The sequence below is a fragment of the Mustela erminea genome, chromosome 1 (genome assembly GCF_009829155.1).
Source record: "Mustela erminea isolate mMusErm1 chromosome 1, mMusErm1.Pri, whole genome shotgun sequence".
Classification (NCBI taxonomy): Eukaryota; Metazoa; Chordata; class Mammalia; order Carnivora; family Mustelidae; genus Mustela; species Mustela erminea.
This window is the reverse complement of record NC_045614.1, coordinates 54257617-54283939: the sequence shown is the minus strand read 5'-3', so window position 1 is coordinate 54283939 and position 26323 is coordinate 54257617. Positions and strand designations below refer to the sequence as shown.

Here is a 26323-nt window from a genome sequence, read left to right as displayed (position 1 = left end):
TGGCGTCAAACAGTAGTTTTGCACGTAACACACCAAACAGCCCAGGACTGTTGAGAGACCATGGCTGCCTGAAGGAGCATTGGTACTATGGACCTTGACTTTGCGGACACTTCTTTCCTTGGAGATCTCTTGGGACGGTTTTCCAGAAGAGGTGCTTGGCCCACCCCTCCCAGTCTCCGCCCTTTCAGGGAGCAGTCTTCCATCATGCTGAATCTGTCTTCCAGAAGTTGCCCCTGTGGGGCGGGGCCACTGGGCCAGCCTTTCTCTTCAGTCACATCATGTGGATGCAAGGAAGCCAGGAGTACAGGTTTTCTTGATGATTAGGGTTTTAATTTTGTTTTTATTGCGCCTGACAAAATACAGTTATCTGATGGTTCCTCAATTATGTTATTTTAATAAAATAAATTAAATGTAGGTTTAGTGGCTGTTCTTTCCTTCTACTGAGCTCGAAGCTTGAACTCTTCCCCCATCCTTTCATCCCTCCTGGAGCAAGAACACAAGCAGCAGGAAATGGGCCCAGAGCCTCTACTGGGAAGGAATTTACATCAGCCTTTGTGCTGTCACATTTCACTAAAGAGTTAACTATAAAAATTCTCCAAAAAGTCCACTCTAACCTCAGGTAAGAGTAGACCTTTTTCTACCCACTCTTTAATGCATTTTATAAAATATTTGGTATCTCTATAAGCTGTTTATAAAAATAGATTAATTCAGGCTTGGGGTGAGTTTGTTCTGATTCACAATGTTATATTCCTTCAATTAAAGTCACAACTTAACATAGAGGACTTGTTCTTTTAGGACCAATGCTGGGTCAGAAGTAGAAACTTTGTTGGGTGCTGTTAACTTTTTACAAAATTGGCAATCAAAGCCATGCTTTACAGATCAAATGGGTGAGCAGGGGCCACACACAAGAGCATGTGTGTGCTGAACCCCTAGTAAAGTGACTCTTGGGGCATGAGCCCAAGAGCCCCAAGGAAGCCCACAGGTGACAGGCAGGTGTTTCCCTGGAGCATGTGGCCCCAACACCAATCAGAAATGAGGGGCTATACCTCTGCTTTGCTGCGCTACACTTCCCACTGCTCCGAGAGCCCCTGCCCTTAGAGGGAGGAAGGTTTACACTCTGTTGACTGAACACACGGGCAACTCCTGCTCTGACGGGGTACACCAAAGAGCACTACAAGTTTTATGCTAAGGTGTGCGGTGCCCACTGTAAGTTGATTTATACAGAGCTTTTTGAAAAACGGTTTTTGGCTACACACTAAGTACACTAGGGAAATCCACTACAGAGGAATCATCTCACAGGGGTGAAGAATCCTTTGTCAAGGAAAACAAATCTGCTTTAAGGGCAGTTGCAAGGTGACTGTTTCTAGGGAGCTAAAGCTCAAGGACAGGAGCCAGGCTGCTTTTAAAAGCAATCAATCAAAACTCTGGCTGCTTAGCTGGTTCCCCTGAGGAGCCTGAGGTGCAACTCAAGAGATCAACTAGAAAAGGAGCGATTCCGTATACTTGTTGGGACATTTTATATCTTTCACTCCTCCCATGGCTGTAATAATGGAGAGGGGATGAGACCAAGGTTAAGTACAACCCCAGTCAAATCCAAGCCACGTGCCACCTTGGGTTGCAGTAAACGAAGCTCCGCACACCCTAGCTTGGGGAAGGCTTGGCCGGCAGAACCCAAGATGCAGGGGGAACCGTCTACTACTTAGGGTTCTGATGACTCCACTCCAGACAGGTGCATGAAGAGGTCCCCAAGCTCTGTCATGTCGACATCTTCAGTGCTGGGGACATGCCGGCTTTCTCGATTCTCAATGAAATCCCAGAGCCGCACTGAATTAAAGAACTGCAAAAACAGCCAGCAAATATACCTGGTTATTATTAATGGCAACATGAAGGCCAGTTTATTTTTCTTTTGCTTACCTACCCCATTCCCTGCTGCCAAAGCTATCAGAGAAAGGGCCAGGAGCAGTACCTGGAAATGCCACCAGTAAGTGTCCTTGACAGAGATGGCAAAGTCCTTACCCTCACGGTGCCCTCAGAACTGAGCTGTTTCCGAGGTTTCTCAGGCTCTGCCAGCCGCCCGTCAGGATAAGCGTGGCGGTAAAGGCATTTGCTTCCAAATGGGCAGGTCCCCTTGCCTTGCTCAAAGTATTTACAAGCTTTTTTCCTGAAAAGTAGAAAGAAAAAGTCAGAGGATGTTGGAGAACCTGGGGCCGGGAAGAACCAAGGCCTCCCTCCATCCCTGCCAGAACTAGATGAGCCTTACTTTCTATGTAGGGAAGATGAGGCTCAGTGAGGTTAGGATGCTGACTTCCAAGGGGATCATACTGTCATGGTGACATGGCAGCCTCACACAGAACTGAACCTGCACAGGGGACTCCAGGGGAGCACAGGCCTGACAGCTCCTCTGGGCCAGCTGTCTGGGCTCCAACGTTCTGAAGCTGGGCTATCTGCCTCAGCTAAAAGTCCCACTAGGAACCCCACCCAGGGAAATTTCCCTTCCTCCTGGCCAGCAATGATGTCAAGGAAGAGGAAGCCTTGACGGAGGAGGCACGGAAAAGCAGTGAACATTAGCCCCTGTCCAAAGTCCCAGGTCTCATTCCAATTTTCCTTGGTCTCCACCCTCTAGATCTAGAGCAGGCTTCTTAACCGTGGACCCCTTCTCAGAGCATTGTTTTTAAATGGATAAAATATAATACACACAGTAAAAAATTAACTTTTTGCTGTGTTCTTTAGGCATATCTTCAGGCTCCAGAGGAAAAAACCACCAACCAGAAATTTCCTATTCCTTTTTACTTAAATGAAATTTGACTTAGACAATCGTAAATGGTCCCACGGTGAAGAAGAGGTAGAGATGCCCAAGAAGGCAAGGGGGCATCTGGGACTGCTGAGGAAGGGAAGTTGCAGAGAGAAAGCCATAGCAGCTGGGGTATGTGACAGTGACATGAGAAGGAAGGGGGACTCCTTGATGCCAGTGTTTTTCTGTCTTCTCAGACAAGAGGATGGCAGAGGGGCACTTGGGTGGCTCAGTGGGTTAAAGCCTCTGCCTTCGGCTCAGGTCATGATTCCAAGGTCCTGAGATTGAGCCCCGAATCGGGCTCTCTGCTCAGCAGGGAGCCTGCTTCCCTTGCTCTGCCTACTTGTGATCTCTGTCAAACAGATAAATAAAATCTTAAAAAAAAAAAGGAGGATGGCAGAGATCGGTGATGAGGGTGGCTGAGACCTCAGAGCAGCACCAAGGAAGTTCCCTTGACAACTGTCCACTGAAGGAGTACTGCGCTCGTCCGGATGGCGCCTGCTCCCCCCAGGTCTGACCCTGGCGCCAGCTGGGGAGTGGATCCGAGCAGAGCTGTGTGCATCCACCCCCATCATTGCCTCCACCCCCGAGGCTCTGAGTAAACCTTCCGATAACTGCTCAAGCAGTGAGTTCTCACCAGACTGCTGCTGGACCCTGGTTTTAATAAACTCAACAGGTTCCAGAAATCATTCTCTATTCCTGCCCCCAAATAACCGTGCTTTTCCTTCCCCAGCCTTACCTGGTCACCAAGGACAAAAGCTTCCAGTGCACGCAGACTGCCGCCTTGTTCTCAGCTCCCCCATCCGACTGTTAGTCCTGCTTACAGAGCACCTCCCCAGTCACCCCATCCCTTCTGTCTCTACACTGCTGAAGCCATGTGGGTACTGTCCTCTGCTACCCGCCTGCCATAGTCATTTCTTAACTGGCCTCCTTTCCACCAGCTTCCAGCCTCTTCACACTACAACTGAGGAGCATGCCGAACAGTCACTTGTTCTGCCCCCTTAGATTTCAATGCAGTCTATCCCACAGGTCCTACCACATCCTTCCACTCCTCCTGCTTCCCCCACACAACACGTGTTACCATTCTGCACCCATGCCATTCTGTTCCCCCTCGCCCTCAACACACGTGATAGCTGTTTACGTTTCATGGCTCTGAGTCCCCATGCTGCTTTTCCTGATGCTCTCAGGTGGCTCCAAGTGCTTTCTCTGTTGGGAATGCGGCTTGGGCCTCTTGTGAAGAATTTGTCACCAGAAAACACGTATCATAATTGCCCTTTTGTAATTTCCCTTGAAATTATCTTACTAATCTGTACTCTATGTCCCCCACTGGTGCTTAGCTTGAAGAAGCCTAGCCCATAGTAGGTGCACAGTGAATATGTGTGAAATGCATAAAAACACCGTCATCAATGAAAACTAAGGCCAGAAAAGACCCAAACAGAAAGAACACGAGAATTTCCAGGCCACTCCAGCACAGCTGCTTCCTGCAGGCTGGCCCCTCTGCCTTGCCACTCCTGCCCTCTGGTGGATGGACATGTGCCACCACGTGTGAGGGGGAACTTAAGTAACGGATAGGCAGTCTGAAGGAAACATTAAAAAAGGGAGTTGAGGGAAACTGGAAGGGGAGGTGAATCATGAGAGACTATGGACTCCGAAAAACAATCTGAGGTTTTTGAAGGGGCGGGGGGTGGGAGGTTGGGGGATCCAGGTGGTGGGTATTGGAGAGGGCACGGATTGCATGGAGCACTGGGTGTGGTGCAAAAATAATGAATACTGTTATGCTGAAAAAATAAAAAAAATTTAAAAAAAAAAAGGGGGGGGGGGACATGCAGTGCCCTTTAGTACAGGGAAGCACACTTCTCCCAGAGCCAACCCTCGGGCAGTTAACTAGCAATACCAATTTTTAAAAGACCCAAAGGCACTGGAACATGAACAGCAGGAGGATTCCAAGAAATCAGACACTGAAAAGAACAGAATGAGAAGAAGAAAGTTATCTTTCTCAGAAAAAACAGCTTTCGGCCTAGAGCAAGCCAAAGTTAGGTGTCTAAAACTCCAGGGGCAAATCCACAGTCTCCCTGGCCTGAAGAGAGCACCCACTGGAAAGTGGGGAAGCAGTCCCACACACAGAAGGGCACCAGAAGGAGGACTCCAAATACAATGTATTAATTCAGTCCAAAGATTTGGCACAGACATCAGTGCAGCAGAAGCTCATAGCCACTTAGCTGAGAACAAGAAAACCAAACAGATGAGAATTGCTGCCCCAAAGCTGGAATTTAAACACTTTACCTGCATGTAAGAACATCAACACTATATTGCCTAACTTAAGAGAATCAAGAATCTTGACAAGATAACACTGGCAGGCTATAATCCAAAATGATTCACTATACAAGGAATCAGGAAAATGAGACCTAGAAACCAATTTCAAGATGACAAGGCGTTCAAAGCAGCAACCACTGGAAAAGATTAACAGCGAGGGGAAAGAAACTGGAAAGACATGAACAGACCCCAAATTCTGTGCAGCAGTATCAGTCTATTACATGTTATTAAGAGTCCCAGAAGAAGAAAAAGGGCAGGAAAAAAATCTGATGGCCAAAATTTCCCTAAATCTGGCGCATGACAAAACCTTACAGATTCTGAGAAAAAACCACTCCCAGGCAAAATAGCAAGCTGCTGGAAATGAAGACAGACAATCTTGAAAGCAACCCCAGAAAAACTACATACTACAATCTAAATTATCACTGACTTCTCAGAAACTAGAGGCCAGAAAACAGTGGAACAACATTTGCAAAATACTAAAAGAAAATGAAGAAACGAACTATTAACCCCAAATTGTATTCACTGAAAAAGGAGACAAAGATGTAAAGAGGACTGGTCAGACCAGGATATCCAGTGAAAATATCCTTTAAGAATGAGAAGCTGTTTCTGCTAAAAAGAAAATTCATCATCAGCAGATTCAATAAATGTTAAATAAAGGCAGTTCTTGAGGCTGAAGGTAAATTATACCAACTGGAAGGAATTATATACCAAGTCAAAGAACACTGGAAATGGTATCTGAGTAAATAGAAACCACCTTTTTTTTCTCTTTAAAAAAAAAAAAATCATAGTATTTACCTTGCTAGGTTCTAGTGTATGTACATACTATATCCATATCTTGTAACAGTGAAGTTGCAGGATACAAAATCGACTAACAATGAACTACCAGAAAGAGAAATTAAGAAAAAAAACAACCCCACTCACAATTGCATCAAAAAAGAATAAAATACCTAGGAATAAATTTAGCAGAGAAGATGAAACAGACTTGTATGCTGAAAGAAATGAAAGGCGTAACAATCTGCAGACTGAAAGCAATCCTATCAAAATCCCAATGGCATGTTTCAAAGACAAAGGACAAACAACTCCAAAATTGTATAAGAACTTTTATACAAAAGATCCCAGTGTATTGCCGAAGTAATCCTCAGAAAGAGTAACAAAGCTGGAGACAGCACATTTCCTGATTTCAAGCTGTACTACAAAGCTACAGTAACCCAAACAGAAAAAACAGCACAGTACTAGCAGAAAAACAGACAAACAGATCAGTGGGACAGAACAGAGGGCCCGGAAATGGGCCCATGAAGATGTGGTCAATTTACAACAAAGGAGCCAGGGATATTCAACGGGAAAAAGACAATCTCTCCAATAAAGGATTTTGGGGAACCTGGACCACTATCTTACACCATACACAAAAATCAGCTCAAAATTGGAAGGCCTGAACGTAAGCCCCGAAAACATAAAAACACAGAGGGCAATAAGCTCCTGGACATTGGTCTTGGCAATGTTCTTTATGGATTTGCCACCAAAAACAAAGGCAACAAAAGCAAAAATTAAAAAGTGGGACCACACCACTTGTACAGCAAAGGAAATCAAACAAAATGAAAAGGCAACCTACTAAATGGGAGTAAATATTTGCAAATCATCTATCTGGATAAGGGGGTAATATCCAAAATACATAAAGAATTTACACAAGAGCAAAAACCACCACCACATTCCATTTAAAAATGGGCAGAGGAACTGAACAGACATTTTCCCAAAGAAGGCATCTAAATGTCCAACAGACACAGGAAAAGGCACTCGGCATCACTAATCATCAGGGAAATGCAAATCACCACCACAATGAGATAGTACCTCACATCTGTTAAAAGAATTATCTACACTTCCATGTTTGCTATAACATTAGTCATAATAGCCAAGACACAAAATGACCCATGTGTCTGTCAAGAGATGAATGGATGAAGATGTGGCATATACATGAAATGGAATATTATTCAGCTAGGACAGAAAAGGAAATCCTGCCATTTGTGACAACATGGGCAGACCTCGAGGGCATTATGCTAAGTGACATAAGCCAGACAGAGGAAAAACAGATGCTGCAGGAGATCACTTGCTGGTGTCTGAACCAAACACAAACAGGCAAACTTACATAGTAAAAAAGGGGTTGCCAGAGGCTAAGGGGTAGGATAAATAAGGAAAAGCTGATAAAAGGGTCCCAACCTTCAGCTCTATGACGAATACATAGATGAACACATGATGAAACATGATGATTACAGTTGATAACACTGTTTATAAAACTGAAATTTGCTGAGTAGAACCTGGAGGTTCTCACAAAAAAAAAAAAGAAATCAACAAGATGGGAGTATCCTTTCACAATGTAGATCAAATGACCATGATAACCCTTCAAATATCTTACAATTTTATTTGTTAATTATACCTCAAAGCTGAAATTTTAAAAATTACATTATCTTGTGGGGTTGGAAGGTATGTAAATACAAGCATTTGCCAGGCAGGCACCAGAATCCTATCTGAGCTCAAAGTACTTACCCCATTCCCTGTTTGAAAGCTTCAATCAATTCATTCTTTTTATTCTGATCTTCTACCCAGTACACACTTGGAATTACAAACTCTGATATCACACGGCATTCTGGACAAGACCTGAAATGAGAATCAGGGTTAGTATGGGAGAGAGGAAGTTATAAATCTAGTGCACACGCACCACCAAACCCCTTGCTCAAATGCATGAGCACTCCAAATGTTTCCCAACCAAAAATTCCACAAGGTGAAATCACAATCCTCTCAGAACCTTCTTTACTGCTTTCTTAAGTTTTTATTTAAATTCCAGTTAAAATATAGTGTAATATTAGTTTCAGGTGTAGAACCTTACTTAGTGTTAAAAACATGTTCTTCTCAACAATAAGAAGACAACTCAATTTGGGGTGCTTGGTAGGCTCAGTCAGGGGAGCACGGAACTCCCGATCTCAGGGTTGTGAGTTCAAGCCCCCACTGGGTGTAGAGATTACTCAAAAATAAAATCTTTGAAGCAAACAAAAAATCCAATTTTAAAATGTGCGAAAGATTCGAGTAGGCATTTCTGCAAAATGGCCAAAAAGCATAGAAAAAGATGCTCAAGATCATTCGTTATCAGAGAAAATACAAATCAAAACCATAAGATACCACCTCACACCCTATCAGGATGGCTACAATGAGAAATACAGACAACAACCAGAGTTGATGAGGTTGGGGAGCAACTGGACCCCTCCTATGCTGCTGGAGTGGCCACTGTAGAAAACAGCCTGGCAGTTCCTCAAAATGCTGAACAGTTACCGTAAGGCTCAGCAACCCAGTCCTAGCCCTCTACCCAAAAGAAAGAACACTGGCCACATGACAGCTTGTCCTTGAGTATTCACAACAGCATTATTCCTAATAACCTAAAGAAGGAAACAATCCAAATGCCTGTCAGCTGAGGGCTGCACGAACTGTGGACATCTGCATAGGGCAGGCTCTCAGCCCTGCGCGCAGGCATGGAGCCCAGGCACATGTGGATGGGTGAGCGCTGAGGGCGGTCTGCGGGGGGAAAGCAGGCGGACCCAGAAAGGCTGCATGTCGTGGGACTCCATCTATAACCAATGCCCAGGACAGGCAAAGCCGGAGGCCAGAAAGCAGAGGAGTGGCTGCTGGTGGCTGGAAGGAGCAGGGAGGAAATGGGCAGTGAATGCACACAGAGGTTCCTTTTTGGCATGATGAAAATGTTCTATAATTAGACTGAAGTGATGGTGGCCACAACTGCGGAATGACTAGTAACCACTTTTATCTCAGTAAAGCAGCTATTTGGCCAAACACATGGGATTTCAGGCACATTACTTGACTTCACTCTACCCCAGTTTTGTTCTCTATAAATGAGAATGATCACTGGGTCTGAGAACTATGAGCTACTATGTGTAAAGAGTTTCTAACAGTACACGGCACACATTCACTTTTCAGTATGAGTAAGCTCTTCCCCTGGCCCTCTGCAGAATTTCAGAATCCTGTGTTGGCTCCATGGAGCACATACTGTGTATCATACCTTACGTGAGATGTGTTACATGTACTATTCCATTTAATCCTCAAACAACCCTATCTTACAGATAAAAAAAAAAGTAAAATCAAAGGTGGAAATCAGCCTAAAGGCAAACCACCAGTAACTGTTAGTGCTGGAGTCCAAAAGGCCAGTGCTATGAACACCTTCTCCTACAGATGACCCCCGCTGACTGTCCCCAAACACGCTGATGGTCAGCAGGAGTTGTTACCTATTTTTAAAAGGAAAAGCACCTGGGCTCAAGAAGGCTACTAGATGTGCCCAGGCTCCTGCAATCACAGGCTTGGACTTGCCAGTTGTATCTTCACACTAAAGGACAGTGTGGGGGATTAAGAATAGACAGAAGAAGGCCCCCAGTCAAACACCCTCCCCACCCAGCTTCCACAGCAGAGACCCTTAGCTGCACTTACTTAATGATTGGGTTCTCAAACTGCTTGGCACATCTCCACTGCCGGATGCAGGACAAGCAGTATGTGTGATTGCAGTTGGACAGAATCCCAAATCTCCTCTCAGAAGCAGATGCCTTCTCGAGGACCACTTCCATGCAGATACTGCACACTTTGTCCTGACTTGCTTGGAAGGCAAAGGCCTTTTCCATCTCATGTTCGAAAGTCGACATGCAGATCTCAAGTATGGAGAGAAAGGAGGGCCACACTGTTAGGTTCTGGGCTGTTGGACACAAAGTTCTCTCAGACCACAAAAAAAACTTCACACCATCACCTGCCCAGCTTTCCTAGCATGATATGGTCACCTCCAGTTTAGAACCGAGACTTTGGAGGTCCCAAAAGAGTCGAGGCCCTGCGTGGAATCACAGAGTTCCCAGAGCCTGGGAACCCAGTCTCCTGGCTCTTCTGGGCACCGTTAACCCACTCTGAACTATACCAATATCAGAAATGCTGAACAGGGGCGCCTGGGTGGCTCAGTGGGTTAAAGCCTCTGCCTTCAGCTCAGGTCATGATCCCGGGGTCCTGGGATCGAGCCCCACATCTGGCTCTCTGCTCTGTGGGGAGCCTGCTTCCTCCTCTCTCTCTACTTGTGATCTCTGTCTGTCCAATAAATAAATAAATAAATAAAATCTTAAAAAAAAAAAGAAAAAAAAGAAAAGAAAAAAAAGAAATGCTGAACAATCCTTAACTTGAAACATCAGGCTGGTCGTCCAGACTCAGAGGTAAGCAGCACCACTTCTCAAGAGAACAGGTTATTTAATAAAGGTATTCATTCAGGAAGCAGGTGCTGAATACTCCCAGGTGAAGCACCGTGTATCAGGCATGAGAGTCAATGCCAAGAGCACGAAGACCCAGACTCTGCCTTGGGAGCTCTTGGTGGACACAGATGGGAGACCAAGCACATGTACAGCACAAAGCCCTCAACACACCTAGGTGCAGAGGAAAGTTCTTCTTCTGCACTCCCCTGAATATGCCCATGCAAGACAACGGGGCCTCTACGCACCATGGCCGGCTCGTCATCACGAGCTCTAACACTGAGGCTGTGGACTCCTGTCTCTCTTACCCACCTGTGTGCCAAGCACACAGAGCCTAGTGTGAGGCGACACCTCCATGAACACTGGGGACCTAATGACCTGAAAGGTCCCTTCTAACACTTGGCTCCTCAAATTCTCTAGAACTTGGCGTGTCTGGACCCCAGCCACAAGGATATGTAAACCTATAGATATGTAAGGATATGGAGGATGTGTGTGTTTTTCTCTCACACACAAACACGCACACACACACACTACACTCCTGAGTTAGATTTGTCCTCTGAACTTTGCAATACCTCTTCCCTTTTTCTTTATTCTAAATAATCAAAAACTGTCAAAATGACAACAGGAAAAAAGGACTTGGAAACAGGATTATAAACATGCCACGTACATAGTGAGGGCATTATTGACAGAGAGATGATTACAGGAATACCAATAATTTTGTCATTTAGCACATTTTAAGTTTCTTAAAATAAGTTCAAGCAAATGCTTGCAGTTTTACCTTCTCATGAGCTTTCCTTTGCTCTGGGTCAAAGGGATGCAGGACTCGTAACCTACAGATTTCACACACTTCTCCATGCAAGTAGACACAAGCATCCCCAAATCGGCACTCCCCCGCCGCTGCGTAGGGACACAGCTGCTGCTCACTGCTGTAGGAGCTGCTGGCTTCTAGGTCATCAAGGCCACTCCTGATCGCATCGAGGTAGGAATGCGGCTTCATCTCTGGGCTATTCTGGGGATCGCTGCAGCCTCCTGGAGTACTCACCATACTTGGGCAAGTCTTTTCTTCAGCCATGCCAGAGAGATCTTAATACAAAACACACAGCACGCACATAAATGAAATCTGGCCCAAACCTTGTGGTAAGCAGTTAGTAAAAACCTAACAGATTAAGTAATTCTGACCTTGGGAATTTCACTGTTTGGATCACACAGAAAAAAACAGGGCAAGAAGGAAAACCAGAAAGAATAGTATAAAATGTTCACAGTGACATTACTATAATCATGATTTTTTTTAAATGGAAAGAACATAATTGGCAACACAGGAAATTCACAAAACAGACACGATATTCAAAAGAACAGGAAAGCTGCTGTTTAAAAATGACAAATATGGAAATGTCAACCCACTGACCAGTTAACACTTAAAAAATGATAATAATGATAATTTTTTTAAACACCAAAATTAAGTCTATGGGAATTTAGAATGAAGTCAATAAAATACAGTGCTTTCCTTTATATTAGTAAAGACACCTATCATAGAGTAAACTAGAATGAAAATCTAGTGAGTCTTTGGATCCTGAGACCAGTGTCAAACCCCTCTAGGCCTCCTTCCCACTGTATTCACATCTGGTCTCTTAAGAGAGGACATTTGACTAGCACGATTGTTTGCTTAGGATGGAATCTACCTAGCTTATGCCACACAATTCCAAGAACCAGAAATCCCTTTACTTGCTGAGGACCAGCCAATCAAAAATAAGCTTTATGATCTGTAGTCTACTTCCTCCCCAAACCCCAATATGCTGCTCTATTACCAAAACTGCAAATGAAGACACCACACTGGCTGAGCACAGTAACTAAGACTAGGAGCTGACCTAGAAGTAAAACAGTGAAACACGCTCCTTATCAAATTATGTAACTTTGAGATGAGTGGCCTGGTGCTTCTCAGAACTGGGGAACCACCCCATGGAGACAGCAATTACACACTGACAAAAGGACCCTTTTCATGTCGTCAGGCCAGATTTGGCAGTGTGCCCAGAATGCAGGCAGAACACATCACCTGAACGCTCTGTAGACAAAGGAAGCTCTTCTCAGGACAGGTCTGGTGTCTATACTTGAACAGCGGGCAAGGGGACTAGGTCAGGAGCCCTGACAAGAGAGGGCCAGAAAGGTACATCACGAACAAACAGGACTGCTTTTCCTAAAGAAACAACAAAATGACTCTGCTCACTCACTTCGGTCTCTAAGTACCAGTGTTCTTTTTTCCCGTTTCCCAGGCTCATGTAAGTTCGTTTTCACAATAGATGCAGCGAGGTCAGAAGCAGGGTGAGCACCGTGGAAACCCGGGGAGGGCACGCCATGGGGCGTGGTGCCCACGGCACCACCAGCTGCAGCAGAAGGCCTCGTGTGATCGTATCTAAACAAAACACACAGCAAATGCATTAGGGACACACTACCTGCACGAGTCTCCCACACTCTCGAGACGTGAACCATCTTTTCCTCTGCTCCACTTGTGGAGGTGGAGAATGAGATGATCTTTTCCCATATTTTAAATGATAAAAGGCTTATCAATTAGTAAGAAATGCCTGGTAATTTAGAGTGAGTAGTAGGTACACTGCTGTCTATCACCACACTTAAGTGTCCTTGGAGGACAAAATACCCCAGGTCACACACAGAAATCCTGAAAATTCCAGTCAGATGTTCAAGTGAAGTCTCCTGACACCCAAGTCATGTTCTTCTGGCAGGAGTGCCCCAAAAGTTAATGACGACCAGTGTTAAGAGCTTGAGACGGCCTTTCCTGGACTGTCTCTCTGGGACATGCACTGGCTGGGGGTAGGTGGGTGGGGGCTTTGGGGTGGGTGGGCAACTTCTATAGCCTCCACTTGGTACAAGAAAGAACATACCAGTCCTTCACTATAAAAGCACTTGAACAGGTTTTTGGAATGTTTTCCTGTTTAGAATCTATAAAACGTGCCTATAGATGTGAGTGAGGGAAAAGGCAGACTCTATATGCATAGAAATGTTCACTGCAAGGTTATTCATAGCAAAAAAAACAAAACAAAACAAAAACTGGAAACCAATTAACTATCTAAGAAAAGAACAGCTAATAAAATGATGGTATGCTAACATTATGAAACATAAAATTACAGTTAGGAAATAAAGTAGCAGCTTAGAGAAAAGCTTGCGACATGTTAAGTGAGGAGAAAAGATACACACACACACACATAGTGAGTAAAATTTTCTAAGAGACTCATAAGAATAAGGCCTGAAAAGTATTTTGAAAAATTAAAATTACTTTCATTAAAATGAAACAGATTTCAAAATGACCTTCTGTACTTTTTATTGTTAAATTACTTTCAAATTAGAATTTTCCTCTCATCAGGGCTCCTGGGTGGCTCAGTTAGGCATCTGACTCTTGATTTTAGCTGATGTCATGATCTGAGGATCAGGAGACTGAGCCCTGCCATCGGGCCTGCAGGGGGCATGGAGCCAGTTTGGAAATCTCTTTCTCCCTCCCTCTCTGCCTCTTACCCCCTAAGCTCTCTAAAATAAATAAATCTTAAAAAGAAAAAATTTCCCCTCATCAACACCCATGCTCCAAATGAAGGATCCAAGTTCCTGACAGTATTTAAGCTGATAGAACAGCTGGGAGCAGCTGTGCGGCTCTTACCTGCAACGCGTCCCATAGGCGCAGTAGCCCTTCTGATAGTATTTGCAGATGGTGGATGGCTTGCTGTTCGCCAAGTCATGTGAGAACAGGCACTGGTTTCCTTCCCGACACACACCATGCATAAAATATCTGAAGAGATAAGCAAGGGCATAGAACTTTCAGAGGCACACTTTGCTTTATAAAACCACCATATTTCTTGAATCTAGCATACAAATGCTTATTATACATGTAGTATGTATCAAGGCTCTATTAGGCACTGGAGAGAGACATATTTACTTGATTCTAAGACACAACGATTTTTGATGCATCACAACTTATTTAATGACCGTTTTCTGGAAGAAAAACCCCATACATTTGTTTTAAGATATACCCTCTTGATTTGAGATGTTACATATGTAAATGTGAGACTCAAATACTCTGAAAAACGGTTCTCTCTGTTCTCATGGAACTTAAAGGGTATGGTTATAAAGGAATCAGAGACCTGGACCCAATACCCAGCCCTGCCGTATAAGAGCAAGTCACAAAATAAACTTCCCCATGTCTCACTGTCTTGATCTATAAAATGAAAATTACACTATGTACTGGGTCGTAAAGCACAATGACAATTAAGCTGGCAGTTAAAACAGTGACCTGTGCCTTATCATAAAGCATGCAGAGTGTTGAGGAGACACATACCAGGAACTGAACTGAGAGAGGGCCAACATCCCAGAGGTCAGGCCCAAGCACAGTCTGCAAAGTGGTGGAGGTGCCCATAGGACAGGGGAGAGAGAAGAGAGCAAGAAAAATGCACAGAAGGGAGACACTGTGAGGGAGCACAAACAAGCCTGCCAGAAGACGAGGCCGGAGTATCATTTAATTGTGCTCCAAGTTACCGTGGTGTCAGCTGAAATACTGATGACTGCATCTTAAAATGAAGGCTAACAAAGGACCCACAGTCGAGTCAACTTAGGAAATGGCACTGTCTGTTCTTTCTCAGAGATTTACAACACACAGTAGCAGAGGAAAGGTTCTGAGAGTCCTGTCACAAAGAAAACTGTTTACAAGCATACTTCTTCCTATTATTGTCTCTGCAGATAACTACATTTTATAAATTGGAGATTTGTGGCAAGACTGTTTTGAGCATGGTGCCGTTTTCCAACAGCATTTACTCACATCATGTCTGTGTGTCACATTTTGGTAATTCTTACAATACTTTAAACTTTTTCATTATTATTATACTTGTTATGGTGATCTATACTCAGTGATCTTTGATGCTGCTATTGTAATTGTTTTGTACCATGAACACTGCCCATATGCAATGGGGGGAAATTAACCAATAAATGTGTGTTCTGACTCCTCCACCAACAGGCCGTTCCCCATCTCTCCCCCCTCTCCTTAGGTGGCTCCCTATTCCCTGACACACAATACTGAAACTTGGCCAATTAATAACCCTATAGTGACTTCTAACTGTTCAAGTGAAATGAAGAGTCACAAGCCCCTTACTTTACTTAAAAGCCAGATATCATTCAACTTAGTGAGGAAGGCATGCTGACAACTGAGACAGACCAAAAGCTAGGCCTCTTGGACCACGAGTTAGCCAAGTTGTGAAGGCAAAGAAAAAGTTCTTGAAGGAAACTGAAGTGCTATTCCAGTGAACACACAAATGGTTAAGAAAGTGTAACAACCTGAATGCTGATACAGAGAAGGTTGTAGTGGTCTGGAAAGATAACACCAGCCACAGCATCCCCTTAAGTCAGAGCCTCACGGAGAGCAAGGCCCTCTCCCTGTCATTCTGTGAAGGCTGAGCGAGGTGTGGAAGCTGCAGAAGAGAAGTGTGAAGCTGGCAGAGGTGGTTCACGAGGGTGAAGGAGAGAAGCCGTCTCCGTGACAGAAAAGAGCAAGTGAAGCAGCCAGTGTTGGTGCAGAAGCTGCAGCGCGTCGCCCAGACTCGCTGAGATCACAAATGAAGGTGGCCGCCCTAAACGACAGACTTCCAGTGCAGATGAAACAGCCTTGTAGTGCAAGAAGAAGCCATCGAGGACCCTCAGAGCTAGAGAGAAGTCAGTGCCTGGCTTCAGAGCTTCAAAGGGCGGACTGACTCTCTTGTTAGGATCTAATGCAGCTGGTGACATGAAATTGAAGCCAGTGCTCATTTATCATGCAGAAAATCCTAGGGCCCTTAAGAATTATGCCAAATCTACTTTGCCTGTTCTCTATAAATAGAACAAAGCCTGAATGACAACACATCTGTTTACAATGTGTTTTACTGAATTTTTAAAGTCCACTGTTGAGACCTGCTGCTCAGAAAATAAGATTCCTGACAAAATACTGTTGCCCACTGACAATGCACGTGGTCACCCAAGAGTTTTGGTGGAGATGTACGAGAATCAAGTTGTTTTCATGCCTGCTACCACAACATTCATTCTGTAGCCTAGCACTATGTAAAGGTACTGCTGCCATAGATAATGATTCCTCTGGTGGAGCTTGGCAAAGTCCATTGAGAACCTTCCAGTAAGGATTCCCCATTCTAGATTCTATTAAGAACATTTGTGATGTGTGGGAAAAAGTCAGATTATCAACATTAATAGGAGTCTGGAAGAAGCTGATTCTGATTCTCATGGAGGACTCTAAGGGGTTCAGGACTGCCCTGGAAGGAGCAACTGCAGATATGGTGAAAACAGCAAAAGAACTATAATCAGAAGTGGAGCCCAAAGACATGACTGAATTGCTGTGAACTCGTGATCAAACTTGAACGGATGAGGAGTTGCTTCTTATGGATGAGCAAAGAAAGTGTTTTTGTGAGATCTGTTCTTATTGCAGATGCTGTGAAGACTGCTGAGATGACAACAAAGATTTAGAATATGACATAAACTCAGCTGATAAAGCAGTGGAAGGGTTTGAGAGGAGGGACTCCAATTTTGAAAGAAGTTCTACTGTGGGTAGGAAGCTATCAAACGGCATCATATGCCACAGAGAAACTGTTTGTGAAAGGAAGAGTCAATCAATGTGGCAACTTTTATTGTCTTATTCTGAGGAAACGGCCACAGCCACCCTAGCCTTCAGCAATCCCAACCGTGATGGGTCAGCTGCCAACAACACTGAGACCACACCCTCCACCAGCAAAAAGATTAAAACTTGCTGAAGGTTCAGAGGATGGTTAGAATTTATCAAGAAACAATTTTTAAATTAAGGTATGTGCGTGGTTTTAGACATAATGCTACTGCACACTTAATAGACTACATTATAAACATAACTTTTATAAATGCTGGGAGACCAAATAGGTTCACTTGACTCACTTTATTGCAAAATTTGCTATATCACAGTGGCCTGGAACCAAACATGCACTATTTTGGAAGTATGCTTGTATGGTTATTAAACACACCCTTTCCCAGGCTTCTTTCAGAAAAAGCCACTTGAGCTGCAGGGTGGAAGACAGATTTGGAGAGGGCTGAAAGTGCAGGGGAAGAGCCTGTCAGGAGGTTGCTTTGTAAAGGAGCTTCATCTGTGAACCCATGTTTTAACTTACTTAAAAAAAAATTTTATGGAAAATTTCAAACATACACAAATGTTAACTAAAGGGCAGAATGAACTCTCAAATGCTGAGACTCAAAGAGACTCAAAGAGAGGCGATAACTTACATACAGAGGGTCAAACTGCTAGGATGGGGTCCCCAACTCTAGTCTTCCCAGATAGCCCTGACCTTCTCCCTGTCACTCTGCCTTTGCCCATGCTGTGGCCTCTGTCAAAAACACTGCATCCCATATTTCAGTGCACTGAACTGTTATAAGCCGCCTTCCTTTGTGGACCAGCCCAGGAAGACCTCACCCTCCAACCTACTGTGCACTTTGCCTCCCTCGACCCAGAAGACTCACTAGCGGCAGCCACAAACTAAGGTGCTTCCTAGTCTGAGGCCTCTGACTGGAGAGAGCTAGTCCTTAGACACACACGTCAGGAATATCTGGTCTCTAATGAAGAAAGCCTGGGAACAGTGTCAGAAAGGCACAGCTGGAACATCACTAAATGTGACTGAACACAGAAAGTCTAAACCTAACCAATTACATGGGTGTGCCTGGAACTGGAGATAGGCTTAGCAACAGAAGGAAGGTCTCTAAGGTAAGTCAGGAAGGCCTGAGAGACCCAGACTGTCCTTTCTAGACAAAGAATGCCAGATAACACAAGTGACAATTCATGCTGCACATCAGCCTATGTGATTGGCCTGGGAGCCTGCCTTAGCTGGAGGCCACAAGATTTGAAGACCATCAACCCTTCCTGACTCACTAACATACTTTCAACTTTCCTCACCTGTTCATCTTCCAAAAAGCAGAGGAACTATTGGCCAGGCCCCCTAAAACTTCCTTTTCTCTCAGGAAAATGAGAAAAGGGTATCTAATTTTTAGGTCTCTCTTGAATTTAGCTAGCAGAGCCACCTCTAAGTACACCAACAGAATAAAACTTCTGAGCCTACAACGATGAGAACAGGATCCTATGACTTACGTGACTAGACAGAGGTGTCATCCTATGGGTTTTCCTAGGTCATCGGCTAGGCTTTTCCCAGGCAAAGCCCCCTTGGGAGTCTTCCACTAGATCACAGGCTATACAGTAACTTGCTTTAAGGCGGCTGTGTAGGTTAACTTAAAAAAAAAAAAAAAAAAAAAGGCACAGAACCCGACAAACTATACAAAAAGGTTTTGTTGTTGTTGTTGTTAGAAAACTTAAAAGGAACTTAAAAAAAAGGCCTGTACAAAAAGGATCTTTTCATCCACAGTACTGACTTTAAAAGTGTGCAGAAAAGAGTTAACACAGTAAGTCTGAGCCTGCTATCCTTAGAAAAACCTATTTACAAGCTGGTCCCTGCCTAGCCTCTGGAGCATGACTGATAAATAGTTTCACTACATGGTTAGAAAATTTCCCGAAGTGATATGACTGGCTCACTGTCTTCACACTCTACAATGTGGTTTATGCTGACATCTGCTTTCCTTCTGGGAGTCTGGAATTTCGGTAGATGCTAAGCAGAAGGTGACCAGCCTGGGCAGTGAATCTTTAATGGACTTCTTTAGGCACATGTTGCTGCATTTTTGTTGCTGGGGGAGAAGTATGCTCAGTAACCTTTTATGGGAAGGAGTGAAGGCAGGAAGCCTGCACACAGGTTCCTCCAGAGGCTACCTGTGCCTTTTTCCCATATGACCTAGCCATGACTTCTTACTTTATCACAGTAGTAAATCTTAGTCTGCAGTAGAATTATACACATGGAGTCCTGTGGGTTGTTCTAGCCAATCTCTGGACGTTAAGAGTCCTGGGCACAAAAGTATATTATATAATATTATATTCCCAAAGAGTTGAATAATTCTGAGAAATGCTGTAAGACTACATTATTTTAATTGTCCTTAAATATGGCGATCTTTGAAGGTATAAAGGAGAAAAAAATCAGCACCAAGAGCCAACTCTGAATGACAAAGAGGATTAGTAAACTCAAATACTGGAAGAGAACAGGCTCAAAGTGGCTAAATGAACGGTTCCACAAAAGTAAGATCTAGTAAATACTTCAACAGTTTATTTTGGGGAAACTAAACAAGAAGAGTTCCTTAAAAAGGAGGGGCGGGGAAGGGAATGTGGGGGTAGGAGACTACCAGAGGTTTTTTTACCAAACACTATTTGTTAACCAAGCATGCAAAAGGACAGATTCTTAGTGGTGTTCCTAAAAGGGTGGCTTTTTATAATTCTACTGCCTCCCCTAAGTCCTGTTCAGACAACCTGCCTTTCAAACCCCACTCACTATCTTTCTCATTAAGAAAACAAATATTTAACCACCAACTAAAGCTTCTAGTTAGTTTTGCAACCTATAAGCTGGTGACTTCATGTAAGGCATTTCACTTCTGTAAGTGATTAAGTGGAGATTTAAACAGCTTCAAAAATAACTTCTAGACCACCATCAGTGTCTTCAAGAAAGAGGATCATGAAACAAGAGTTATATAAGAGATGAAACCAGCTCAGTACTATTTTTGTAGTATATGTCATCATTGTCACTCCCCAGTGACGAACACAAAACTAGCTTAAACATATCTTGCTTGTCCTTTGGGGCATTTTGTCAATGGCTTAGAGCTATCTATCCCTATCTATGTTATACTAAGCATAATCCAGGCCTCTTTCTTTTTCTTTCCTCAAGAATTTATTTATTTATTTGACAGAAAGAGCACACAAATGAGGGGAGTGACAGAGGCAGAGGGAGAAGCAGACACCCCGCTGAACAGGGAGCCGCATGCGGGGTTCTATGACCTGAGCTGAAGGCAGATGCTTAACTCACTGAACCACTCAGGTGCCCCCAGGCCTCTTTCACATAACACGCTGTAATGAACTTCCAACAGCTCAGTCTTCCTAATGGTGAAACCATCCCTTGTATCTTCCTAGAGAAAAGACTGAGACATGAATTGGGGTGGGGGTAGGGAGTGGGGGCAGGTATTTGGGAGAGGGAAGTACATAGCTGGAGACCCAGAGGAGGGAGATTTCTGGGGGACACTCCAAAAGGTCTTTTATGCTGGGTGACTTCAAAGGACTGTTTCAGACAGTGTAGCTTTTATATGTTGCAAAGGACACTCGGTTCACTTCTAGCCACAGAACCACTAGCAGATCTAACTGCAGCTGAGGGCTGAGTCAAACAAAATCAATCCAGTTTCTTACCCACCTTTCAACAGAGCATATCTCTAGCAAAATGCTTCTGTATACCATATCTGAGTATATGGGTAATCTGCATTCTCAGTGTCACTTTTTTTATTATTTCTCTACATATTTTCAGACTTAAATTTTATGGCTATACGGCATGTAATAACAGATCTTTTGAGGGGGAAAGGGGTTAATGCTGGCCCAGTGGCAGACCTGAATAGAAGTAGAGATGAAGTATGGTATAGTGGTCAACACTCTGAAATCAGAGAGCTTGCTATATGAACTTGGGCAAGTTATATAAATTTCCCCATTCATAATATAATAATTGTAATTCCTAGACTGCAATGATAGATTACTCTAAGGTTTGGCTGAGACAATGCATGTAAGTGCTTAGCCTACCACACAAACACGATCATTTGTTGTTATTATCTAATCTGTTAGCCAACCTGGCTAGTTGGGCATTACCAAGTTCATTTTACAGGTGAGGAAGTTGTGGCACAGGTGGTACCAGTATCAGAATCCAGAACTGCCCAACTCCAGAACTCAAGCTCTTCTACTACTTATTGCTGAGAAGGTCTTTTATGTTTTGTGACTTCCAAAGAATTAAAAGTTCTAAGCTTAGTGCTCTAAGGAAACAAATTCCAGGTCTTCACCTAGTGATGATAAGACAAAGGGACCTCTATCACAAGAGGCAGTAGAAAAGAAAGCAGGCATAAAGGCCTGCACCAGTGCTTTGAAAAAAGACTGGAATACAGGGAAATGGTTAGCAAGAAGAATCAGCAAAATATAACTCCAAACTTGAGATTCTGATTAGAGTGGCATGCTCAAAAATCAGGAGAGCTGACTGACAGCACAACTGTGTGAGCAGCCATTCTTGCCATTTCAAGCAATAAACATATGGAATGTCTTTGTCCTTCAACTGGGAATCCTAGCATCTCATACAGATCTCTTGGAGAAACATCTGTGTATCAGAATAGAAGCAAAACTAACACTTTGTGTTGCTGCTATTCAGAATAAGCATGTACATCACATCCCACAGCCAGGAAAACAAACCAAAAAACCAATTTGCACCCTCAGATAAATGAAAACCAGCTGATCACCCTGTTAAGGTCTGGTCCCCCAAATAAATCGTATCTTGAACATTTCCTGTGAATCACCAATGTCTGGAGGTTAAGACTTTAGTGAATAAGAAAGTGAGAAAAGCTTTTCCATTATGAAATATTAAAGTAAACTTCGTTCTCTAGGTAATACTGCAGTTTTTTTCATTTAAATGTGTTCTGTTTTGGGGGTACCCAGGTGGCTGAGTCAGCTAAGCGTCTGCCTCTTGGGAGTCTTGGTTTCAGCTCCGGTCATGACCTTAGGGTGCTGGGTTCAAGGCCCATGGCAGGCTCTTAGCTCCGCAGAGAGTTTGCTTCAGATTCTCTCTCTCCCTCAGCCCCTGTCCCTGCTCTCACATGCTTGTGTTCTCTAATAAATATTTTAAGAAAGTGTTCTGTTTTTTATTTGGTAAGGCAATCCTTGTGAGATCCGACTCCTTCAGACCCTTTTGCAAGTAAACTTCTTTTAGTTTCTATGTTTCCGCATGCATTTTCCTTTCAAATGTGCATATGAAAAGCTTTAAAAATTCCTGCAGTGAAGAAACTTTAGCATCTCCCACATTTATTTGGAGCCATGCAGTCAATTAAAGTATAGACTCTGATGCCACACATTGGCCACTTGGAAGCTGAATGACCCAGGGCAACCATTTCAGTGCTGAGATTCCGTTTCACAAACTATAGAACAGCGAGGGTCACTAGGTTACATATGATATGGCTGGTAGAGCACCTCAAAGAGCACCCAGCACATAGGACAGCCACTGCCCCCCCACCAGTTAGTACTTAGGAAGTGACCCCTCTCCAACATTCCAACCCACTCTTGACTTTACATGCAATATTATCCTGCAGGATGCCTCTGTTTGGGAAACAGAATTAAAAGTTTTCAGGTTAGGCCATCTCCCAGCACAGAAGGAAAAAGCCAAGATGATCCTGATTTAAATTTTGCTCCTGCATTTAGATGTGAAGTTAGGGGCAAATCTCAAGTCCTTCTGAACATAAGATGTCTGTAAAACTAGATACTACACAGAGTTGAGATTCAATTATAAAGCATTATATAAATGTGTACTCTTTTGTGGACACATCTTAAGAGGAGTAATCAGAATATGCTATACAATTACTCAGCATACTTGCTTTATACAAATAAAAATGAACACACACAGGTCTTCACAAAAGATCTTCTAGCACAAATAACCAAGCAAAATTATTTTCTATAGATACTATGTGCAAATTTCTGACAACTGCTTCATATAAGCCACCTGGGCTTTGAGCCAACTACTTGAACAGTTAATATGTACTAACACTAACAGAAAACTTTTTACATAGTCCCTTCTCAATTATTCATGCTAATGAAGAACCGTAACAACACATATGATACTTAAAGTGCTTATTACATAACCAAACCATACGACTGATTTTGGGGGGCAATGTTTCCCACACAAGTTTTACTGAAACCAATCATTAAAATAAAATCTGCACTCTCCAAGCATCAGTTCAGTAAGACTAGGAACCCAGTATCGGTAAGCCACAGGTTCACCAAGGAACGAGGGTGTTATACAACCAAGCTCTTTCTGCTTCGCAGGAGCAGCCACAGTGCAGCATCCGGTTTTGAATTTTCTACACCATCCATCCATCACTGTTGTATTTCTCCACGTAAATGGGTGTCTCACTAAGAGTATCACTTAATCTCTTTCAGTCCGAATGCCCTGCACTGTAAAATGGACATCATTATCTGCCTAGTAGTGTTACTGTGAAGGGTAATGACCGTGAATATAGAGCACTTGGAAATATGCGGAGCACTTCACCAACTTCCAGTAAACGTTACCCGCCATTATTATTTTCCGCACAATTCTTACTTGCCGACTCTCTGCAAGTTTAGATTGCATGGGAGTTCTAAAAACTCTTAGAAAACGAAGCCCGCTTTCGGGACCGAAGCTTCTTCGAGGCCCTTATCATCGATCAACAGCTTATTCCTGCGTGGTATCCCCATCTGTAAACGACCACTTAGCTTCCCTTTACCCGAATCTCCTTTTCCAGCTAAACTCGAAGTTCCAAGAGCCCCACCCCCACCGCCAGGCCCCAGCGCCCTGCACCGCCCAGGCCAGCATGCTCTTCCAGCCCAAAGGCCCCCGCGCCGGCGTCGCCGGGGGTCTCCGCCCCAACACACCGCCACCCGCACGCCGGGTGCCGGTCTCCGGCCGCAGCGCGAGCTCCGCGTAGAGAAGCCGGACCGCGAACAGCTGAGCAACTTCTCAAGAACCCGCTCCTGCCTCAGTTTCCCTGGTGGTGGGGCTGCGGTGCACCCGCCGCTCGGGGCCCGGCGCGGGGGATTGGGGGGATGAGAAGGGAAGTGAAGTGGCCTTGCGCTCCCGGTCGCCGCGGCGCCGCGCACCGACCTGCAAGTGACCTGCTTGGTGCTCATGGTGGTCGGGCTTGAGGGGCCCCGTCGTGCCGCCGCCTCTAGCACCGGCCGCCACGGTCGCCGCCTCGGCCTCGGCCCTGCCCATTCCGCGCGGCCGCGTCACGCCGGCGCACGCCGCCCCTCCCGTGTGGCACCTTTGTAGCGCCGGTGGGAAACCTCGTCGCCGTCACAATTGGTTCCGCCTGGAGGCTGAGGCCGGGCCGACCCCTTCCCATCCCCGCGCTCCAGGTCAGGCATTTCCGAGCCTCCTGGGCGATGCCCGGCTGGCATCCTAGCCCTCGCAGTCTTCCACCGTCCGTCCTTACAATCGCCTCATTCCTCACAAGGCCACGTTCCCGCCTCTCCATGCGCGCCTTAATCCCAAAAGAATTTTCTTATCCGAACGTGCAAACTCTAGGCCCCTTCCTCAAGCCCCGCCTCAACTGTTCCCAGCAGACCTCGCCTCCCACTTAGCTCCCTCCCAACTGATCTTTTTCGAGAGCTCTACTCCCACCCCAAGTTTTAGTTCCATTCTCCAGCCCCCCCCTCCAGCATTCCTCTGCTGTTCGTCTTCCATTTCCTAGGGTGGATACCCAAAAAGATATTGGGGACACTTCCCTCTGCTCTTCTTTATCTTACAGATCTGCTCCCACACCTCTCTCCAGTGCGTGCTCTCCGTCCTAGTCTAAGCAACCATGATTTCTTTCTAGACCCGTGCAATACAGCCTCTTACCTGGTTTTCCAGCTTCCGCCGTCTTCCAGTAGGTTGTCACCCGAAACATATTTTTAAAACTTCAACAGGATCATGTCACTCACCTCCTTTAACCCTTTCAGTAGTTTCCTATTACTTTTTAAAAACTCTTTTTAAATTTCTTTAAGAGTTTTGATATAACAGTCTAAAATATACAAGCCACATACATGCCTCTGTGACTTTTTTACATGTGTATACACTCATAAAATCATCACCAGGTCAAGATGAAGAGCGTTTTCCATACCCCAGAGGGCTCACTTATGCCCCTTTCCGGGTCAGTACCTCCCAAAGGTTAACTGCTTGTTCTCACCTGTCACCACAAATTAGCTTCGATTGTTCTTGACCTCGATATAAATGAGATCATTCAATAAGTACTTTTGTCTGTCTTCTTTTGGCCAACATTACACCTATCAGATCTATCCATGTTGATGTATATATAGCTGTATGTTATTCTTTCTTTCACTTTGCTGTAAAAAATATTAAATCTTCCAATGAACGAGCATCGTAAAAACTTCCAGTTACTTCAAACTTGAAATTCTCTCAGGAATTTAGGAAATATATTGGAAAATTAGTATTTTCAGTATATAGGTCTTCAACAACTTTTATTAGATTTTTTCCCTAGGTATCTAGGGTATGATGAGTTTTTTGATGCTATGATTTTCCAAAAAATGTCCTAATCATTTGTTGCAACAAATGATTAGGACATTTTTAAATGATTAGGACATTTTTAAAATGCTAAATTCTTATATTAATTCTAGTGTGTTCACTGTTTTGGATTTTTTGCACACACAATCATGCCATTGGCAAAAAATGACAGTTTTCAATCTTTAGATCTTTTTTTTTTTTTTTTTTTTTTGCCTTAAGGCACTGTTGAGAACCTTCAGTGTAACTTTAAATAAAAGTGATAAAAGTTCCTGAATTCTGGGAACATTTTTAATATTTCACCATTATTTAAAATGTTAGCCCAAGGGTTTTTGAAGCCATTTTCAAATTAAGGAAGTTCCTTCTCTTTCAGGTTTTCTTAGAGGTTTTTTTTCTTTTTAAAATCATGAATGTGTCTGTTTTAAATCAAATTCTTTTTTCCCCATCTGTTGAGAAAACCATATTGTTTTATCCTGTCTTCTATGTAAATTATATTAATTTTTAAATGTTAAACCAACCTTGAATTCCTTAGACATACCCCACTTGGCATATTATTCTTTCCATAAATCGTCAGATTTTGTTTGCTAATACTATTTTTAGGAGGTCTGCATCCTTTTTTAAGAGATAAAATTGGTCTGTAATGTTCCTTTCTAGTAATGTCCATGTCAAGTTTTGGTATTTGAGATATGCATAAAATGAATTCAGTAGCCTCCCTCTTTTCTCATATCTGGAAAACTGTGTAATATATATATTAATTTTTTCCTTAA

General features: G+C 43.8%; 1 protein-coding gene across 2 annotated transcripts; it reads right to left on the bottom strand.

The window, feature by feature from the left end:
- Positions 1-308: 308 nt before the first annotated feature.
- Positions 309-24288, bottom strand: MKRN2 (makorin ring finger protein 2). 2 transcript variants are annotated; one of them, XM_032327758.1, is made up of 8 exons: positions 24159-24288; positions 14036-14164; positions 12600-12781; positions 11153-11457; positions 9584-9798; positions 7643-7753; positions 2017-2161; positions 309-1837 (listed from the first exon to the last, which is right to left on the bottom strand). In XM_032327758.1, the coding sequence occupies exons 1-8, from the start codon at positions 24182-24184 to the stop codon at positions 1700-1702; spliced, it is 1251 nt and encodes a 416-aa protein (XP_032183649.1). In that variant the 5' UTR covers positions 24185-24288; the 3' UTR covers positions 309-1699. The 2 variants fall into 2 exon arrangements, with proteins under 2 accessions (XP_032183649.1, XP_032183657.1); XM_032327766.1 differs by lacking the exon at positions 24159-24288 and adding an exon at positions 23623-24110.
- Positions 24289-26323: the final 2035 nt, after the last annotated feature.

Excerpts from the sequence above, each read along its gene's own strand:
- MKRN2 (XM_032327758.1), bottom strand. The coding sequence starts at position 24,184 with ATGAGCACCAAGCAGGTCACTTGCAG. Across the intron at positions 14,165-24,158 it reads ACCAAGCAGGTCACTTGCAG|ATATTTTATGCATGGTGTGT; the intron begins GTCGGTGCGCGG and ends TTATCTCTTCAG. Across the intron at positions 9,799-11,152 it reads AAAGGAAAGCTCATGAGAAG|ATCTGCATGTCGACTTTCGA; the intron begins GTAAAACTGCAA and ends TCCATACTTGAG.